Source organism: Xiphophorus couchianus, chromosome 7, assembly GCF_001444195.1.
Source record: "Xiphophorus couchianus chromosome 7, X_couchianus-1.0, whole genome shotgun sequence".
Lineage (NCBI taxonomy): Eukaryota > Metazoa > Chordata > Actinopteri > Cyprinodontiformes > Poeciliidae > Xiphophorus > Xiphophorus couchianus.
In genome coordinates this window covers 12237687-12254766 of record NC_040234.1, presented here as the reverse complement: position 1 = coordinate 12254766, position 17080 = coordinate 12237687, and the positions used below count along the sequence as shown (strand labels likewise).

The following is a 17080-nucleotide window of genomic DNA, read 5'->3' as shown; positions in this document are numbered from 1 at the left end:
CTCTTTGAAATGTCTTGCAGAAGTACAAGTTATATTTATTTATTAGTTTAAAAAAAAAATCATTTGCAGATCATTGCGTTGATTCCTTTTACCCTTAAATTAGGATAAGCATTAGCAACAAACAACTTATAGTCAGCCTCATTCAGTTTTAGAGCGTTTTACTTTTTCAAACTACAGCAAAATGAGTCGAGCCTACTTGCACCGGTTGACTCCTGCAGACGGTTCTGGAGTTGTACTGTTCCAGCAGGTGCTCGCACACTTTGTCTGGGGCATTGGGGTGTTAATGGATTACTGAAAGGTGTTGACTCAGATGTGTGTGTTCCTGTGTGTGTGTATTTGTGCAGCACAGTCCCTCAAAGTGTGCTGCAGTCTTCTTGAGTTGCATTTCCCCCCTTATGCTCCCTCTACCACTCCTCTGTCTCCTGTTTCCTCGCTCCTTTTCCCCCTTTTCCATCCTCACTTTTGGAGAGTAATTATTATCAAACATCATCTGCCTCTGCTCTCTATTTGCAATGTCTTCCCTTTCCTTTGCCTAACACTCACTTGCCCTCAACATGGATATTGGAGGACTGACCACTGTGGTAGCAAATTCTGCGTACATCAACGCACGTGGAAGCATCGATGGCTCCAACCCTGCAGCAGCCCGGGATAAGAAGTACCACGCTCGCCTCAAACTGCCCCACATCACCGTCTGTGAGGGCCTCAGGGACTCCCTAGATTTGGCCTTTGACTCGGTCTGTGTGGAACAGCCAATCGGCAAACGCCTCTTTAGGGAATTCTTGGAAGCGAATAAAGAGTATCACGGCGCTTGTCGTTTGTGGAAAGACATCGAGGACTATGACCTGGCAGAGGACTCTGACAGAGGAAAGAAAGCCTCCAAGATTGTCCAGAGGTACATGGACCCATCTGCCAAACACTTCTGCCCGTACCTTCCTGAGGACATCATAGCCAAGGTAAAGGAAAACCTGGGGGCTGTAGGGGATGATTTGTTCTCTGCATCGCTGGCCAAAACGCTGGAGTACCTCCGAGAGGCCCCTTACACTTTCTATCTGGAGAGCATGTACCTGAAGAGGTACCTGCAGTGGAAGTGGCTGGAGATGCAGCCCATGGATGCGGACTGGTTCCTGGACTTCCGTGTGCTGGGGAAAGGTGGCTTCGGGGAGGTGTCTGCCTGTCAGATGAAAGCCACTGGGAAACTTTACGCATGTAAGAAACTCAACAAGAAGAGGCTGAAGAAGAGGAAAGGTTATGAGGTGAAAGCACTGCACTTTTTTCTATGCCTGTTACTCAGCTGGCCTTGAAAACACACAATGTCTTCAAAGTTGATTTAGAAAAAGGACTTTATCGTCTTCGTTGATGATAATAATAAAAGAAAGTATGTAAAATCTATAAACTTCTAGTACCAGAAGAAATAGTTTAATCTTATATTAAAAAAAGATAGCAAATTCTGTCAAAATCAAAGTTTTCCATCATCAGATAGTCTGCACCTCACACTGTGTGATTGATCTGTAAGAACTTGATCGCGGCGTAATGGATAGTGATGGATAGTGAATGCACAGCGCCTGAAACGTTGGATGATGTGGCAACCAAGACGTCCCTAGACTGAGGCATTGCAAACACTGACGCTATGACAACAGCAATTTTTATTTATTGTGCAACATTTTCAGCTGTGCATATGTTTGTGACTCTTTTATAGTTAAGCAAACATCAGACTTCCTTCTCTTCAATGAGATATGCAAAAGTGGGAACTGATGAAAGTTTATTTTTCCCACACAGCAAACTGCATAATTTACGACAATTTCAATGCATAAAGCGTTTTATGGCATGAAGTTATCACTGGTTTCTTTACTTTGTTAGGCATTACATTCAATTAGACGCCCCTTTAGCTGCTCTTTTTGTTCCAAAGAAGTTTGAATAATAAAGATGTTAATTTGGCTTTATGTATTAGTAAAAGTGTTCTGTGCTTGCCAGGCTGCAGGGCTGTTAATCATCTTTGTCCCTGCCTCTGTCTCGTTTGGCTTTAGCCTGCAGAATTAAACACTGAGACAGGAATAGAGTGATTACTGGGGGCTTTACTGAAAAGCTCCTCTGAAGGGAACTCCTTGCACAGTTAGATCTTGCCCTTGACTTGGCTAAGGTCATCTTGCAAAATGCACGTCCCACTTCCTCCCGAAAATGGCACAGACCCTCGCACTAATGCACAAGGCTCTGTTGTAGCTTTTTGTTGTTTAAAGTCACTTATCTCATTTTATTAAAATCGCCTCTCATGTTTTATCCCTGTAGGGGGCAATGGTGGAGAAGAGGATTCTGGAGAAGGTCCACAGTCGCTTTATTGTCTCATTGGCTTATGCCTTCCAGACAAAGGACGAGCTTTGTCTGGTCATGACCATCATGAATGGAGGAGACCTCAAGTAAATTCACTATGCAAACCACACAGTTTTTTTTTTTATCCCACTGTTTCAACATAAGAATAACTGATTTGAGAGGGATGACCTAAAAAAGGCGAGATGAAACTTCAGCAGTTATACCAAGTGTAATTTAACTCTAACTTCTGTGCATGAATTTATTTCTCATCTCTTTTTGCTTGCTTATAAAATCCAAACTCATGTCCTTCAGATGAAGGAATCTCAGCAACATTCATACCAAGCAGAAGGGCACAAGTTCAGAATCAGTTCATGCAAATACGTCCCCAAAGGAATGCTTTATGAAGGCAAAACAAGGCATCCATTTTAAGCGGCGGACGCTTAATGTTTTGTGGGTTCTCCTAAAGCGCTGACCTCGTATCGTCATTTAAAGTTGAAAACAAGTTCACATTCTGCTTTTCCAGAAAATCTGACTGCTTTTTAAAAATAGTTTTCAATTCATATCAAATGCATTACAATACATGAAAAATATCATTGAGTATTATAATATCCATCTATCCACAATATTATGAACGTTAGCAGCGTTCTTTACGTGTGAAGAGTCGTCCTCTGTTGTTTGCTCTGTTCAGGTACCACATCTATCTGGTGGATGAGAACAACCCTGGGTTTGACGAGCCCAGAGCCTGTTTTTACATCGCTCAGATCATCCAGGGTCTGGAGCACCTCCACCAGAAAAGAATCATCTACCGTGACCTCAAACCAGAAAATGTGCTTCTTGACAATGATGGTAAATGCTCTTACTGAAACCTCAGTGCCTGTAGATTACACCTGTCCTCCCCGTGGTCTGGTCATCCGTTTGGCGTCTGGCACAAGATTCTGCAGCGTCCGCTGTTCAACAGCCGGACTTAGAAATAGTTGCCATCAGATTGCTCAACAATGCCATCACTAAGACTGTGTGAAAGTGCTAAATTATATGTACTTCGTAATATATTATTATTTGTATATTTATGTATTTATAGACACACTCGTGATTTTCAGTAGTTTTTTGTGTGCTTCACTGTTGTGTCTTCGTGCAACGACAATAACATAATTTGAAATAAAAAAAAAAAGTTGAATTTTTTTGTGGTATTCTATTAATTTGATTCTAATTTGTTTAATCAGGTAATGTTCGTATATCTGACTTGGGTCTTGCTGTAGAGCTAAAAGAAGGCAAAACAATGACTAAAGGCTACGCTGGAACACCAGGTTAGTCTAATTTTACCTTCTTATTGTCTCCATTTATGGAAGTTTTTTCTTTGTACATTTCACAGTTGTTGTTACTGGTGTCCCTCCAACTCTTTTTTTTTTTTTTTTATCTCTCTGCCATCATATTTGTGTCTCTATAACTATAATGGCCTGTCCTCCTTGATGCAACAAGCAGGCCTTTAAATGAACAAAATCAAGTTTATCCCTTTCTTCCCCTATCGCACCACATTTGCTCCAACATCAACCTGACCCACCACTCTGTATTTCCTGAATATGTGGAAAGGACACACACAGACATAAACTCTGTAAAGTTACATTTTAAAATATTTATTTCACTGATTATTTTTCCTCTTGCAGGTTACATGGCTCCAGAGATGCTGAAAGGAGATAAATATGACAGCTCAGTGGACTACTTCACCTTGGGGGTGACTCTGTATGAGTTTATCGCAGCCAAGAATCCGTTTAGAAACCGAGGAGAAAAGGTTCGGCTCTTTCGGTAGCTGCGGCTGTCGATTCATGTGGAAATGTTGGAGTTTATAGGATAAATGAGCTGATGAGAGGTTGTTCGTCGTCTGCTCAGGTTGAAAGAGAAGAGATGAAGGAGCGCATGCTGAACCGCGTGGTGACCTATCCAGATAACTTCAGTGAACACGCGAAATCGCTGTGTGACGGGCTGTTGGCTAAAGAGGTTGATCAGAGGATGGGGTTCAAGAACGAATGCTGCGATGAAATCAGAGCACATCCTTTTTTCAAAGACATTAACTGGAGGAAACTCAATGCAGGTACGCAGCCGTCAATCTTTTCTTGAGTTGACATACGTGAACCACAGAGTATAATAATATTTGTGTATTTATCCCATAGTCCAACATAAAGTATTACCTAATTGTGAAGTGGAAAGAAAAGGATGAATGTTTTTTTTAAATCTTTTTTTTACAAGTACAAAAAAAAGGTATACATATATGTTCAGCCCCTTTTACTCTGATGTCCCTAAACAAATTTCAATGCAACTACTGCCTTCAGAGGTAAATAACTAGTGAGTAGAGCTCACACACCATCCCCAAGAGGAAACATGATGGTGGCAGAATCACAGTATGGGAATGATCTTCTTCAGTGTGGAAAGAAAATATGTTAAAGTTTATAAAGTTGGTAAAGAAAACCTGAAAGAGGGTGCCAAAGACCTGAGACTGGTGGAGAACAAAGAAACAACACAAACAGGCAGAGATATAAGGGGTTAAATGTTAATGCATGCCACACTTTTCAGACTTTTATTCTGTAAATATACGAGTATCATTTTCCTTCTGATTCACAATTGTCCACTGATTATCACACAAAATTCCAGAGTTTATGAAGTTTATGTATTGGTAATTCAAATGTAACAAAATGTCAAAACATTCAAACGTTCACTAATGGCTTTGTAACGTTATAAAGTCTCAGTAGGTACCAGTAAAGCTTTAACACATCTATTTTTTCTGAACTCCTCAGGTATTCTTCTGCCTCCGTTTGTCCCCGACCCTAAGGTAGTCTACGCCAAGGATCTGGATGACGTTGGGGCTTTCTCCTCGGTGAGGGGTGTCGCTTTGGAGGATCCCGATAAGACATTTTTCGACGAGTTTGCTACAGGCAACATCTCAATCCCCTGGCAAGAGGAGATGATTGACATGGGCATTTATGGAGAGCTGAACCTCTGGGGGCCTGAAGGCACCATTCCAAACGATCTCCGCAGAGAGTCCATCCTGGAGCAGCCAAAGTCCTCAACTTGCTGCATATCGTAAAGTCATGGACACAAACTGAAAATAAATGCAGTTTATAGACTTGTATTTCTTTAGAAGAGGTCATTAACGCCCCCAGGAAGGACAAGTGTCTTCTGAGCTTTCTGACTACAGATGGAGAAAGTTTTGAACTGTTTTCCTTTTCTGGAAAGGCAAAGGGCAAAATAAAGATGAAGCTTGAATTTGGAGAGGACTTTATTTAGCAATTCCAAACAACTTAACTTAATGTTATGTGGTCATGTGCTGAATTCACACAAGGCGTTTTAAAAATCCCATTAATAGAGTTTTAGTAATTATGCATCTGGTGCTGTCAGTAATTTTCTGAACATTTCAAAAGCTTTTTTTTTGTCAACACGCTGCTATAGAGCATATGCCATTTATGTGAAAGTGTTTTTTTCTTCTTTATAAGTTATAAAACTGATTTTATTCCACTCTACAAGGCCCCAAAAAGCTCAAACTTTCACGCTTGTTTTTAAATATTTCCTAAACATTTATTTATTGATCAACTATTGTCACTTATAATGAATAACTGTGAATGAAGCACTGTGTTGGGTCGGTTTTTCTGAGGTAAATAATAGGAAACTAATTATTTCTAAAAAATATATATTGTTCAGAAGTAGAAAATGTTTAAAAAGATTAAAATAAAAATAGTTTATTCATATGAAATCTTGTGTCAGGAACTTTGCATGGTGTTTAGACTCCAGTCAAGGAATGTCATACAGGCCCACATCAAAACTGAAAGGGTACTTGGAAAGTATTACAGTGATTTCATTTCATGTGATATTACTGGAAAATACGAACCGTGTGATAAGGGAACAAGCCAAACGTTTCCCTGCATTGATTTAAATCAACAAAAGACAAACAAATTTAGGAAGTTCTTAAGGTAGTTTCTGGCTTTTACATCTCGTTTGTTCACTCCTTTGCTGTGGCCTTGTATATCCACACATTCTCCTGCGGTGCCTCAACAAGCAGTGTTGTGTTGAAACGGCTCTTAAAGTACTCTGCGAACCTCAGGTCTGACGGGAACCTAATTTTGTTCGCCCAAAGCAGGGTTGTCCCACTGCCTGGTCTGCAGAAGTGAAGCATAGTGCTCAGCAGTTCCTCAAGGAAGTCGTGGTGATACACCACATCAGCTGCAAACACATAATCGTAGCGGTAGGACGGGAAGGGGAAGTCTCGCTCCAGCTCCTGGCCCCAGGAGAGGGCAGCCACCTGAGGGATGTAGCGTGAACGCCCCTTGGTATTCCGGCGAAGGTTGAAGGACAGATTAGACAAGATGTCAGGCAGATCAGTAGCCGTCACCCAGGCACCTGTTGGAGACATAGTACTTTTATTTTTTTGAGTGACATACAGTACAGACCAAAAGTTTGGACACACCTTCTAATTCAATGGGTTTTCTTTATTTTCATGATTTATAAGGCAAGAAATCCCACTTATTAACCTGCCAGGGCACACCTATGAAGTGAAAACCATTTCAGGTGACGACCTCTTGAAGCTCATCAAGAAAATGCAGAGTGTGTGCAAAGCAGTAATCACAGCAAAAGGTTGCTACTTTGAAGAAACTAGAATATAAGGGGTATTTTCAGTTGTTTTACACTTTTTTGTTTAGTGCATATTTCCACATGTGTTATTCATAGTTTTGATGCCTTCAGTGTGAATCTACAACATCAATAGTCATGAAAATAAAGGAAACTCATTGAATTAAAAGGTGTGTCCAAACTTTTGGTCTGTACTGTACTTTTAAAATGTACTAAAATGTCAAAAGAATAAAATAAAACCTAGAAAAATTTGCATTGCTTGCGAAAATTCTGCCGTAAGCCGAATGTGTTTGGTGAAAATTGCAGAAGCGTTTTAAGTCGACCGCAGAAGACTTGCAGAAATATGAGAAAGGAGAAGCAGCAGAAAAAGCAAAATAGTCTGTATAAAACATGTATTGAAAAACTGTTGAAAATGAGTGAAAACTTTAAGTCAATGTAAAAATCCCAGCTATGGAGTCTCATAAATTGGTCCAGAAGACTGATTACAAAGCCAGATTGTAAGGCCATCTGTTGAAGAGCAGTGAGTGTTATAGTTTTTAGCTAATATGTCAAAAATTGTGGATCACTAAATGTCAAGTTTCATAATTTTACTCCACTAATGTGCAAGCAGACGTTTGTAATAATAATAATAATAATAGCATGTAGGCTATCGCTAGCATGTTGATCTGATGTAATTTACTTCCCACAGTATGCAACAACCTACATTAAAACTAAAATTAGCTACAAAGCTAAAGCATTCACACCAAAAAAAAAAAAAAATTAATCAGCCAATAAAAACAACTAAAATTTAACAATATCCATCCATCCCTTTTCAAGAATTTAAAATAATTAATTCAAACCTTGTAAACACAAACTTACCTAACAAACTTGCCACTATGGAGAGTAAGCCAGTTCCAGCTCCGAGCTCTAGCACTGCTTTGTCCATCAGGTTCATTTGTTGCTGGTTGTTTTCTAAGAACTGACAGAGAGCTATTGCCTATAAAGAGACATTTTTTTTATTATGGTTTTACATTTATCAGCCATGGCAGTTTTTGATATGGACCAGGTAGCTAGTTGCCCAGAGTGGAATCAGAAAGAGGAAGACCACACAAATATAAAATAAAAAACAAATTAGGTGCACATTTTGTACCAGTGCAGTCAATGGACATCTGCCACCCCATTGCTGTTGAGAATAGTGTGACTATTTAACTCACTTTGTATGAATTTGCACGGCATCTTAAATTTAGACAATCCACTGTATTTAGATTGGTTGGGGGGTGGCAGTAAGCATGCCTCACTCAGGGAACCATTCATGCAAAAGCCACTGCTGTTGTCCAGTGAATTTGTAGAATGGTGATGGAAGAACTTACCCCGGGCCAAATCAGAGCTCCGTATGAGTCCGTAGACTCCCGGATGTTGACTTCATGACCAACAAAATGAAAGGACTCCTTTCCCAGGGGATAGTAAACGCTCGGCTCCCAGACATTCCTCCTGTCCAGACCCTCTCTTGTCATCATATCTTGGTCTGTTAAAGCTTCAGCACAAGACATCAGATACATTTATATGTTAGTGTTGGTCAGGCTTTGTAATGAGTAACTGTATAAAAATAGTTCTCTGTTCTTTTCAGTGACAACTTGTCCTGATAGGGTGAATTGTGGTTTACCCAGATCAGTCATTCCTTCCTTGCTCTGCAGTTTCTCATTATGACTCATGATTTCTTTCCTTCTGCTTTCCGAATTCTTTGGTAGAAAAGATTCGCTGGCTGATAACAATCCTTCCATGTCTTCTGAACAGTGTTGAGAGATGAGAACATCAGAAAGTGATAAACATCTTCATATAAATGCTGAAAATCTCCTGCACATTTTGGGAACAAGAGATAAAAGCAAATGCATAGAGTCGACAACTAGACAGCAACACTCATTGGTGTATATATGTACATATATATATTTTTTTGTGTCCACCAGATTATTTCCTCTATTATCAGATGTGACAACCAGAGCTAATGCAGAGTTTTCTAAAGAAATTACAATGTGCTGAAGTTCAGAACAAGTATGGAAAGTAGTTTCTAACACTATCAGTTTTGTTTTTCAACGCAAAACACACATTGTGTTGTTCTTTAGCCATCTCAGTAAGTGGAATGAAAATTATTAGTTGAAATGTCAAATTTCAGAAAATGTGAAACATACCTTCAGGAAGCGGTACTCTCCTCTTCTAATTTATATTTTTGCCAGAGTGCGCACCTTTGTAGGTTGAGTTCATGTCTTTATAGAGACGGCATCATCTGTCCTCTGTGACCTGCCTCTGAGGGAAGCAGGGGTCTATGCCAGGGACCCCTCCCAATGCCTCAACAGCAGCTTGCATTGTGTGATGCTATATCCTCTGCTATGCCACACATGTGCAGAAGATTTAAGCACTAAATGATTGAAGCCTACTCCCATGCACCCCCACCTTTCATCCTCTTCCTCACATCTTCTGTTAGTCCCAACCTGTTCTCTTGATTGGTTTGACAATATGTGAGTTGTTGTGCCTTTAAATTTAACAATGTGTGTCATGCAAGAGTTATTCCCTTCTAGTGCAAACCTGCTCACAAAAGATGGAGGCAACCAGATCAAAAAAATGTTTGGTCAACTAAACAACCTTATATGGGTCTCTAAACGTGAAAAATTAAAAGCACAGATTTCTTTTGGCAGATGTTGGTTTGAAGTTTTCATTTTACCATCTTTCCATAAGCTTATATCTATTTATATAACAGATATATTTTGGAGTGGCCCAGCTAGAGTCCTGAGTTGACTCTTATTGAGAATCTGAGGCGAGAAAAAAAATTTGTGTGATGGCAAAGAGGCCTTTCATCCTCCATACGTGTGCTGTGAAGCCATTAAAGGATATATATATGTTTTCAAAACAAATCCCACATTCAGAAATTGCTTTTACCATGTTTCTCTAATCATTTCACTACCGCTAATTGCAACAAAAGCATTTCTCATTTTTACATTGACCTATTTATGGCTTACCAGAAAGTTTGGGAAGGTGCTAGTCAATTCTATCAACACTGTCCTGCATGTTTTAAGTGTTTCCCTGCTGCCACATGCCTAAATGAAATAATTGGGTGATAAATGGGTTTCTGCAGGAGGAGGTTTTGCAGTTATTATAAAGAAATTTGATGGTGCAGAGACATACTGTAGATAAAACACAAGGGATGTTTCCTCTGAGATCCATTTCCCTTATCCACTCTTCAAAATGGTAAAGACAAGTTCAGGTGTCATTCAACCAAAAGAAATATTTGTTGACGTTTATTAGTCAAGTATACCAGAAATAAAATACTGGTAAACTTGAGTGTTGTCAGACCAATAGTTAACACTACAATTACGTAGAAGAGTTAAGTGTTGGTACATAAAAACACACTAAACGACAATTCCCTAAATCTTGTTTTGGGTGTGATGTTGCTAGCAGCACAGTCCAGCCTGCTGACTGAGAGCGGACTCGGTGACGGCGTTGTAAGCCAAGCTGTCCAGGTTTAGGTGGGAGGATTCACAGCTTCGGTGAATTGAGCTCACAAACACACAGAGTGGAGCCGGCAAACAGGTGGCGGTGCTGCATGAAGCTGGAAAATGGCTTGAACTGACAGATGGTGAGCACAAACAGTGAGTCACTTTCATCTAAACAGCAACACTAATAATCAGTGAAGGTATTATGGGGGGCTGGGGGGGATTTCCATCACTGCAGAGCGGTATGATCCCAACAAGAGGAATATACGGCTCTCTGTTCTATGCATTAATCTCTGCTGTGAAATTTCCCTGACTCACAACAACAAAAACAATCCTTTCTGATGATGTATAGAGTCCATAAATTAATGTGAGCTATTTAAATACTTACTGTACACTAAAGCTATAAGAGTTATTCCTATGAGTAGCAGAGCTCACATGCCCATTTAATCTTGATCTCTTAATTCCTGCAGCCATAACTTTTCCTGGTAGGAGAGCAGTGGAAAGCCTGAGAGAACCCATGTGGCATTTTGAACAATAGTTGAGAAAAGTCCCTGTCATCTGAATATTAGGAATGGTGGTGAGGACGTGCGTGTGTATGTGTGTGTGGTGATAATTTATGCATCCATAGGTGGAGCAGTCAGCAAATATAACATCAGGATAAAGACCTTAGAGTTTGTAATCCTCATCTCTGTGTGCAAAGGTCAGGAAAAGATTGTGTACGGGTCAGTGGAAAATGAGTCACACAGCAGCATGTAGGCACAGCGGGCTTATAGTAGCTCTATTTGCAGCAGGGGAATGTAAATAAATCAGTAAATGGGTGTTAATCCGTAGTAATTTTAAAAAGAGGGCGAGTATTTCTATTCAATCCACAAAGATGCTTTATTAACAGAAGAGTGTGATCACTTGTGATCAGTTTTGCAAACACACTCACAGTTTTAAGCTGACTGTTTATAACAAACATAACCTGGTTTCTCCCCAATCTACGTTACAGGAGTCTACGTTATGTAAATGAATTAAACGGACTATTAGTGTTTTGCTTGGCAGTTACATTAAATACATTATTTATTAAATACACTGCATTTGACTCACAATTAAAATTTGTCATCTCTATTTCCTAATGAGAAATGTATAGTTTTAACTAATCAAGGATATTGGAAACATCTGCAGGAGTTAAACCTAACCTAAGCCTTTTTTCAGGAAGGTTTTCTCAATTTGTTGTATTTAAAACAACTAATAGAAAACCCATAAGGTATACTTTATAAATGACGAGATTAACAACTGAAGATTGCAATTAAATCACCTTCACTCCCCTAAATTGTACTCATAATAACATGGTTATATGAATATGAAATTATGCTTTAATTTATACAAGTTGAGAAAAAAACCTTGTTAATACTTTATTATTGTATCTCAAGTTATTCTGACAGCAAATATTAGAGTTTTTTTGAAGCGTATTTAAAGCTTGAACATATAAACGTGTACTTATAAACATGCAATAACAGTGTAATTACATGCTACCTCATGCTGGTATTCACAACAATATAATAACTGTTAAGAAGTTTTTTCTTTATCAAAAGGTTTCTTTTTTAAAATCAAATACATCGAGAAATAACTCAAGTATGAGGTTTGAATTTCACCCCAACCAGCTGATTCCATTAAATCAAACGTTGCTGTATTATGATTGGAGCATGTGACATGAAAATGTTACAAGTGAGCTTCACCCATTTTCTAAAAACAAACCCAACATCGTTTATAAATGTACAAAACTAATCCTGATTGACAGAAGCCAAAAACCACATGGTTTTGACTGAAAAATTGACTTATCTATTTTTCTTTTTAGCCTAATTATTTAGTCCAAAAAGTTTGTTCCTAATTGATAAATACAGACATAAAGCAATGGATAAAACTCTGAATTAGGCATACATTCAGGTAAAAAAAAGTAGCTTGTTGTTCTTCCTCTGAATTTACTAAGCAGGGAAGGAGCAGACGAAAGCCTGAGGTTCCCAACATGTGAAGTCATTAAACTTTCCATTTCCTGAAGAAACAAAAACAGACAAAAATCTAATCATGAGTTAAAAGTTATACATTTAAGCTTTCCTTTACTGCAACTTTTAATATTTAAATAAAAAAAACATTTTATAAACTACCATGTACTGTCTTAAAAATATTTTGCCTCCATACAGATTTCTTCTGTTTTTGCTTTTTATTGTCACATTTTAAATATTTCACTCTATCAAGCAAATTTTAATATCAGATAGACAACTTGAGTAAATAAGACAATTAATCACCATTTCACTTAATTGAAAAAAACAAATACACAAACCAACTTGACCATATATGAAAATCTAAACAATTTATTGCTCCTTAAAGTAAATAGTTAGTTTTGTAAACATTAGTGGGTGACATTAGCCGATTAAACTTCATCAAACATGGAGGCTAAAATTCAGTGTTGAATTATGAAACTTATATCCAATAATGTAAGCTTGCAGAATTGACCAAACACAGTTCACCTTTCTATGTTTAGAGGGCAACCTGAGGGAAAAACTGTTCATCTCGCTGTTTTTAGCTCCACACACGTCTGCTCTGCCTGCTGTCACCCACATCGATATGTGCGAAATCAGTAAAAATATGTGTTTGCTTAAAGAAGCAGCATCTTTTGTGACAATAAACCACGGGGGAGTAAACTTCCTTTATTTTCTTTACGCCAAACTCACTGTTTAGCTGCACCGCTTCATATCTACTTAGGTAAAGTTAGAAGTTATCTGGTTTGATTACATAAATTAAACAGTAATTTTAAGCGCCGCTAACATCTTTAAAATATCTGCTGATATGTTTTTAAACTATAGTACGGACTGCATTTCTGGATAGAAATCAAGCTGCTTTTCAGACATGAAGGGAGTCTGTTTTTTTCCACAGCTGCTGTTACGTCACAGCAGGAGATTACATCCTCCCTGTGAATTATGCTGGACACGGAGCGGGTTGTTCAGGGCGCGCTCTATCGACAGGAGGCAGAGCAGGATGCAAATGGGTTATGGAAATATGTCAGTGTGAAGTGTTTTCAATAAACTCCTCATGAGGCTTTACAAGCTGCACCAAACAAGCTGAAAGTATAAGAAACTTTATTACAACAAAGTTTTTCAGCATAATGAGGCACTAATATTAGTTCTAAACAACTTGTAATTAAGTTGTGTTTCAGTTTAACTCTCCATTGAGGCTGAACTTTTTCAAAAGTGAATCATTTGGTTTTAAGCTAAAACTTCCCGCCTTACTTCTCATTGTTTTCCCAGTTTTACAGCTACATAGACACATCGCTCCTTTATCTCAGATGTCCCTATCAAGAAACTTTTTCGTTAAGATTTTAATTTAACCATTAAGTTCAAAATTAATTTCTGTGTTCAGTTTCAATCGATATTTCAACATGTTCCTAAAAACGTTATTTATTTATATATATATTTTTAATAAAAATATTGAAATTTAAAAAGATATTTCCAACCTCAATAAAAATCTCAAATTTGACCAGCAGGTCATCTCTCACCCAGAATTTCCACGCAGTTCTCCACTCCGGATGTGTGATTTGGCTCGCCTGGGAGCCAGTCTTCATAGCTCCAGCGGGATCCGTCCAACCAGACGAAGCGTTTCTGCAATGTAGCAAAATAAACATGAGAACCCGTCATTCCGGTTCATTCACTTGAAGAATGAACCGTTCGAACGATGCAGAGCTGGTCCAAAAATTAAGGCCTCCCGTTAAAGTTAAGCTAAATTATCTGAGGACATGTTGACAATTGTGTGGACAGTTTGAATACAGAAGAACACCTTAGACTGGACAGTAACAAAGTAATAATTTAAACCTAATTGAATAATTTCTGCTGCTTGTGTCTTGTGTTTGTTTAGACCCTGGGTTGAACCCAGAACCTTTTTAATGCAAGGCAATATGTACCAACAACAGTATATCTGACAATTCATTTAATTTTAAATAAATAAATTGAAAATATAAAAGGAACCTAAGTGAAATGTTGGAAAAAATGTATGTTTTTAACTTAAAATTTTACGTAATGAATATTTTTTGAAGAGTAATGTTATTGTCAGACATTTTGTCGCACAATATTTTACTCAAGAGAAGTTGGAATAATACAGAATGCAATAATAACAATAGAAAAAGCACAAAAATTCAAGCATAGACAATGCAACAGGATGTTTGGTGATAATGTGGTGGCAGACAGGCTTCACTGAAAGTGAGCCTCCAAATAAAACATTGCTCAGGGCCTCATTTAATCGTGTGCAGGTCCTGTAGCTGCTATTATTGTAAGACAAGATATGAAGCTATTTCTTGACTGAGGAATACACACATCTAGTCGTCGTCCTCCAACCCAGGTACGTGTGTATCCTCCGCTCTGCTGTATAAGACTCATCAGCTCTTGGTGGACGTGTTGGGTCGCGATGGAGCCTAAGTGGCCTCCTGAAAATTGTTCTTGGCAAAAGAACTACAAGAAAATAAACAGACAGAGGAATGTTGTGTGAGATCATCTTAATTTTGTAAAGAAATCTTAAAACATAAATAATTTCAACGGGAAGAAATGACGTATTAATAATACCTCGGCGTCTTCGTAATTGAGTGGTTCTTTGAAGAACTGGTAACACTTCCCATCAACAATCATACCAGGACAATAGCGCTCCCCTGTGGCAAAAAAGAAAAATGCAAGATTTTCTTAATTGCAGGATAATTTCAACATTGAAACGTTTTAATATTAACTACATTCATTTTTGTGGTTACCTATGGCCTGTCTTAAAATCTAAGATCATCTACCATTCGAAAATATAAGCGTGTGCACCTATCTTTTAAAAAATATGTGCTTCTATACAGTTTTTTAATTGTTCTTGTAAATATGGTATTCTATTCTATTCTATTCTATTCTATTCTATTCTATTCTATTCTATTCTATATGAAACTGCAAACGTAATTATCCTGGCTTGCCTGAAACCCTAACTACAGTACACAGAGGAGGAAACACCTATTCTTAGAATAAACATCAAATATTGAATATATAAATTTTTTTATGTATTTGTGAAGCTATTACATTTTATATTTAAACAAAAATGGACAAAAAATAAATTCCTTTGTGCAACCTCATCTATAAAAACAGAACTAAGCTCTTAAACAATTACAGTAGATGAAATCTTAAATAAAATTCAACAGTTCCAGTGTCCTGTTTAAGGCTTTAAATGAATAATGTTTTATCTCCACTCACCTTGCCTTTGTGTATCATCTTCCATCATCATTGGAAGACCTTCATCTTCCATTCCTTGCTCCTCTGAGAATTGCTCTGGTGCTCCATCCCTTGCATACATCTCCATTCCTGCCTCTTCCTCTGGGAAATAGTTTTCTGACAGAGGCATCGTCTGCTGCGGTGCTGGGTCCAGTGGTTCCTCAACCAGAACCGCAGCATCTGGTGTGTCTTCTGGATTTTTCTCTCCTGTTAACTCCGGCTCCAGCTCCAAGGTTTCTTGCTCATCTGGAACATTATTTTCATATTTCTGCTTCAAATCTTCCTCTCCGTCTACCTTGTCCTCCTCTTCTACCTCCTCCTCCTCTGGAAAGAGTTCAGCAGCAGCAGGATCCTGTTCTTGAAAAGCCTCTCTGTAAGCCATTTCTTCTTCTGACATCTCGCTCACTTCCTCTGCAGGCATGTCGGCACCGTCCAGCGGTTCTAACTCCATCACAGCCAGGGGTTTCCCCACCATGTCTATATGCCTCTCTTCAACTTCCATCTCTGGACCTATTCCTCTATCGAGCTCCGCTTGTGCCTGAAATGTCTCTGGAGATTCGTTTAACTCGGGTGACTCTTCTGGTTCTAGCTCCATGTGAACTCCAGTGTCTACCCTAGGAGCTGATTTCACCTTAAAACCAGGGTCTATTTCTTCTTCTTCTTCCTCCAGTTCATATCGAGGTTGCCCTTCAACTTCAACTTCAACTTCAGACTCCACCTGCAAGTCAGGACCCTCTACAGGCCCTGCCTCTCCCTCTGGTGCTGGTTCTTGTTCTGGTTCCAACTCTTCCTCCACCTGAACCTCATCTGGTTTGGTCTCAGGTTGAGCCTCTTTCTCTTTCTGTTCTGCTGGAGCCGTTTTCTCCTGCTGCTCTTTGGGGTCAGGTAAAACCTGCGGTGCAGGATGCTCCACCACCACATGACCCTGGACGGGCACCCGGTCCCCGGCCACTGGTGGCTGGTTTCCCTCTTTTAGAACTGGATCTTTTGAAACTGTTGGCATCCCCAGAGCCACTGTAAATAAAAATTGTGAAAATATTGGAATAAAAAAAAAAGCAGAGGTTATTAACAGAACAAATGGTCAGCAGTAAAACTTCTGTATCTTTCATTATTAAATACCTAAACTAAAATTACACTGTTAGTAAGTTTCTGACAGAAGACTTTACAGCAAAACAGCTCAAAACTACACTGAATGGAAAAGTGTAGTAAGAAAGACTCGTAAGCTCCCAGTAAACAGCACAGACAGACAGGAGAGGATTTAATCTGTTCCACTCCTGGGAAAATTAAAACTCTCGTACCTGCAACGCTCACGAAGAGCAGCACCAGCGTCTTCATCTTGATTTCTAAAATTTGCTTCAGTATTATAGATTGAGACCGTTTCAAATGTTGCCTCTCTGCTCTCTGACTTGAACAATAACTTTATTCTGTTATCCTAAT

At 38.8% G+C, this 17080-nt stretch overlaps 3 protein-coding genes across 4 annotated transcripts; 1 reads left to right on the top strand and 2 right to left on the bottom strand.

Moving 5' to 3' along the window:
- The first annotated feature begins 383 nt into the window (after positions 1-383).
- On the top strand, positions 384-5466 carry LOC114148517 (rhodopsin kinase-like). The gene is made up of 7 exons (XM_028023871.1): positions 384-1253; positions 2284-2411; positions 2993-3150; positions 3525-3608; positions 3966-4090; positions 4189-4390; positions 5091-5466. Exons 1-7 carry the CDS (start codon positions 555-557, stop codon positions 5378-5380), a joined length of 1686 nt encoding a protein of 561 aa, XP_027879672.1. The 5' UTR covers positions 384-554; the 3' UTR covers positions 5381-5466.
- A 93-nt stretch (positions 5467-5559) lies between these two features.
- mettl21cb (methyltransferase 21C, AARS1 lysine b) lies at positions 5560-11245 on the bottom strand. Of its 2 annotated transcripts, XM_028023908.1 has the most exons (5): positions 9081-11245; positions 8558-8680; positions 8265-8428; positions 7774-7891; positions 6290-6687 (listed from the first exon to the last, which is right to left on the bottom strand). In XM_028023908.1, the coding sequence occupies exons 2-5, from the start codon at positions 8673-8675 to the stop codon at positions 6290-6292; spliced, it is 798 nt and encodes a 265-aa protein (XP_027879709.1). In that variant the 5' UTR covers positions 8676-8680; positions 9081-11245. The 2 variants fall into 2 exon arrangements, with proteins under 2 accessions (XP_027879710.1, XP_027879709.1); XM_028023909.1 differs by lacking the exon at positions 9081-11245 and having other exon boundaries at positions 5560-6687; positions 8558-8830.
- Positions 11246-11721: 476 nt separating this feature from the next.
- Positions 11722-17080, bottom strand: LOC114148524 (brevican core protein). Its single transcript, XM_028023883.1, has 6 exons — positions 16942-17080; positions 15626-16657; positions 14972-15054; positions 14726-14860; positions 13915-14017; positions 11722-12414 (listed from the first exon to the last, which is right to left on the bottom strand). The coding sequence occupies exons 1-6, from the start codon at positions 16976-16978 to the stop codon at positions 12347-12349; spliced, it is 1458 nt and encodes a 485-aa protein (XP_027879684.1). The 5' UTR covers positions 16979-17080; the 3' UTR covers positions 11722-12346.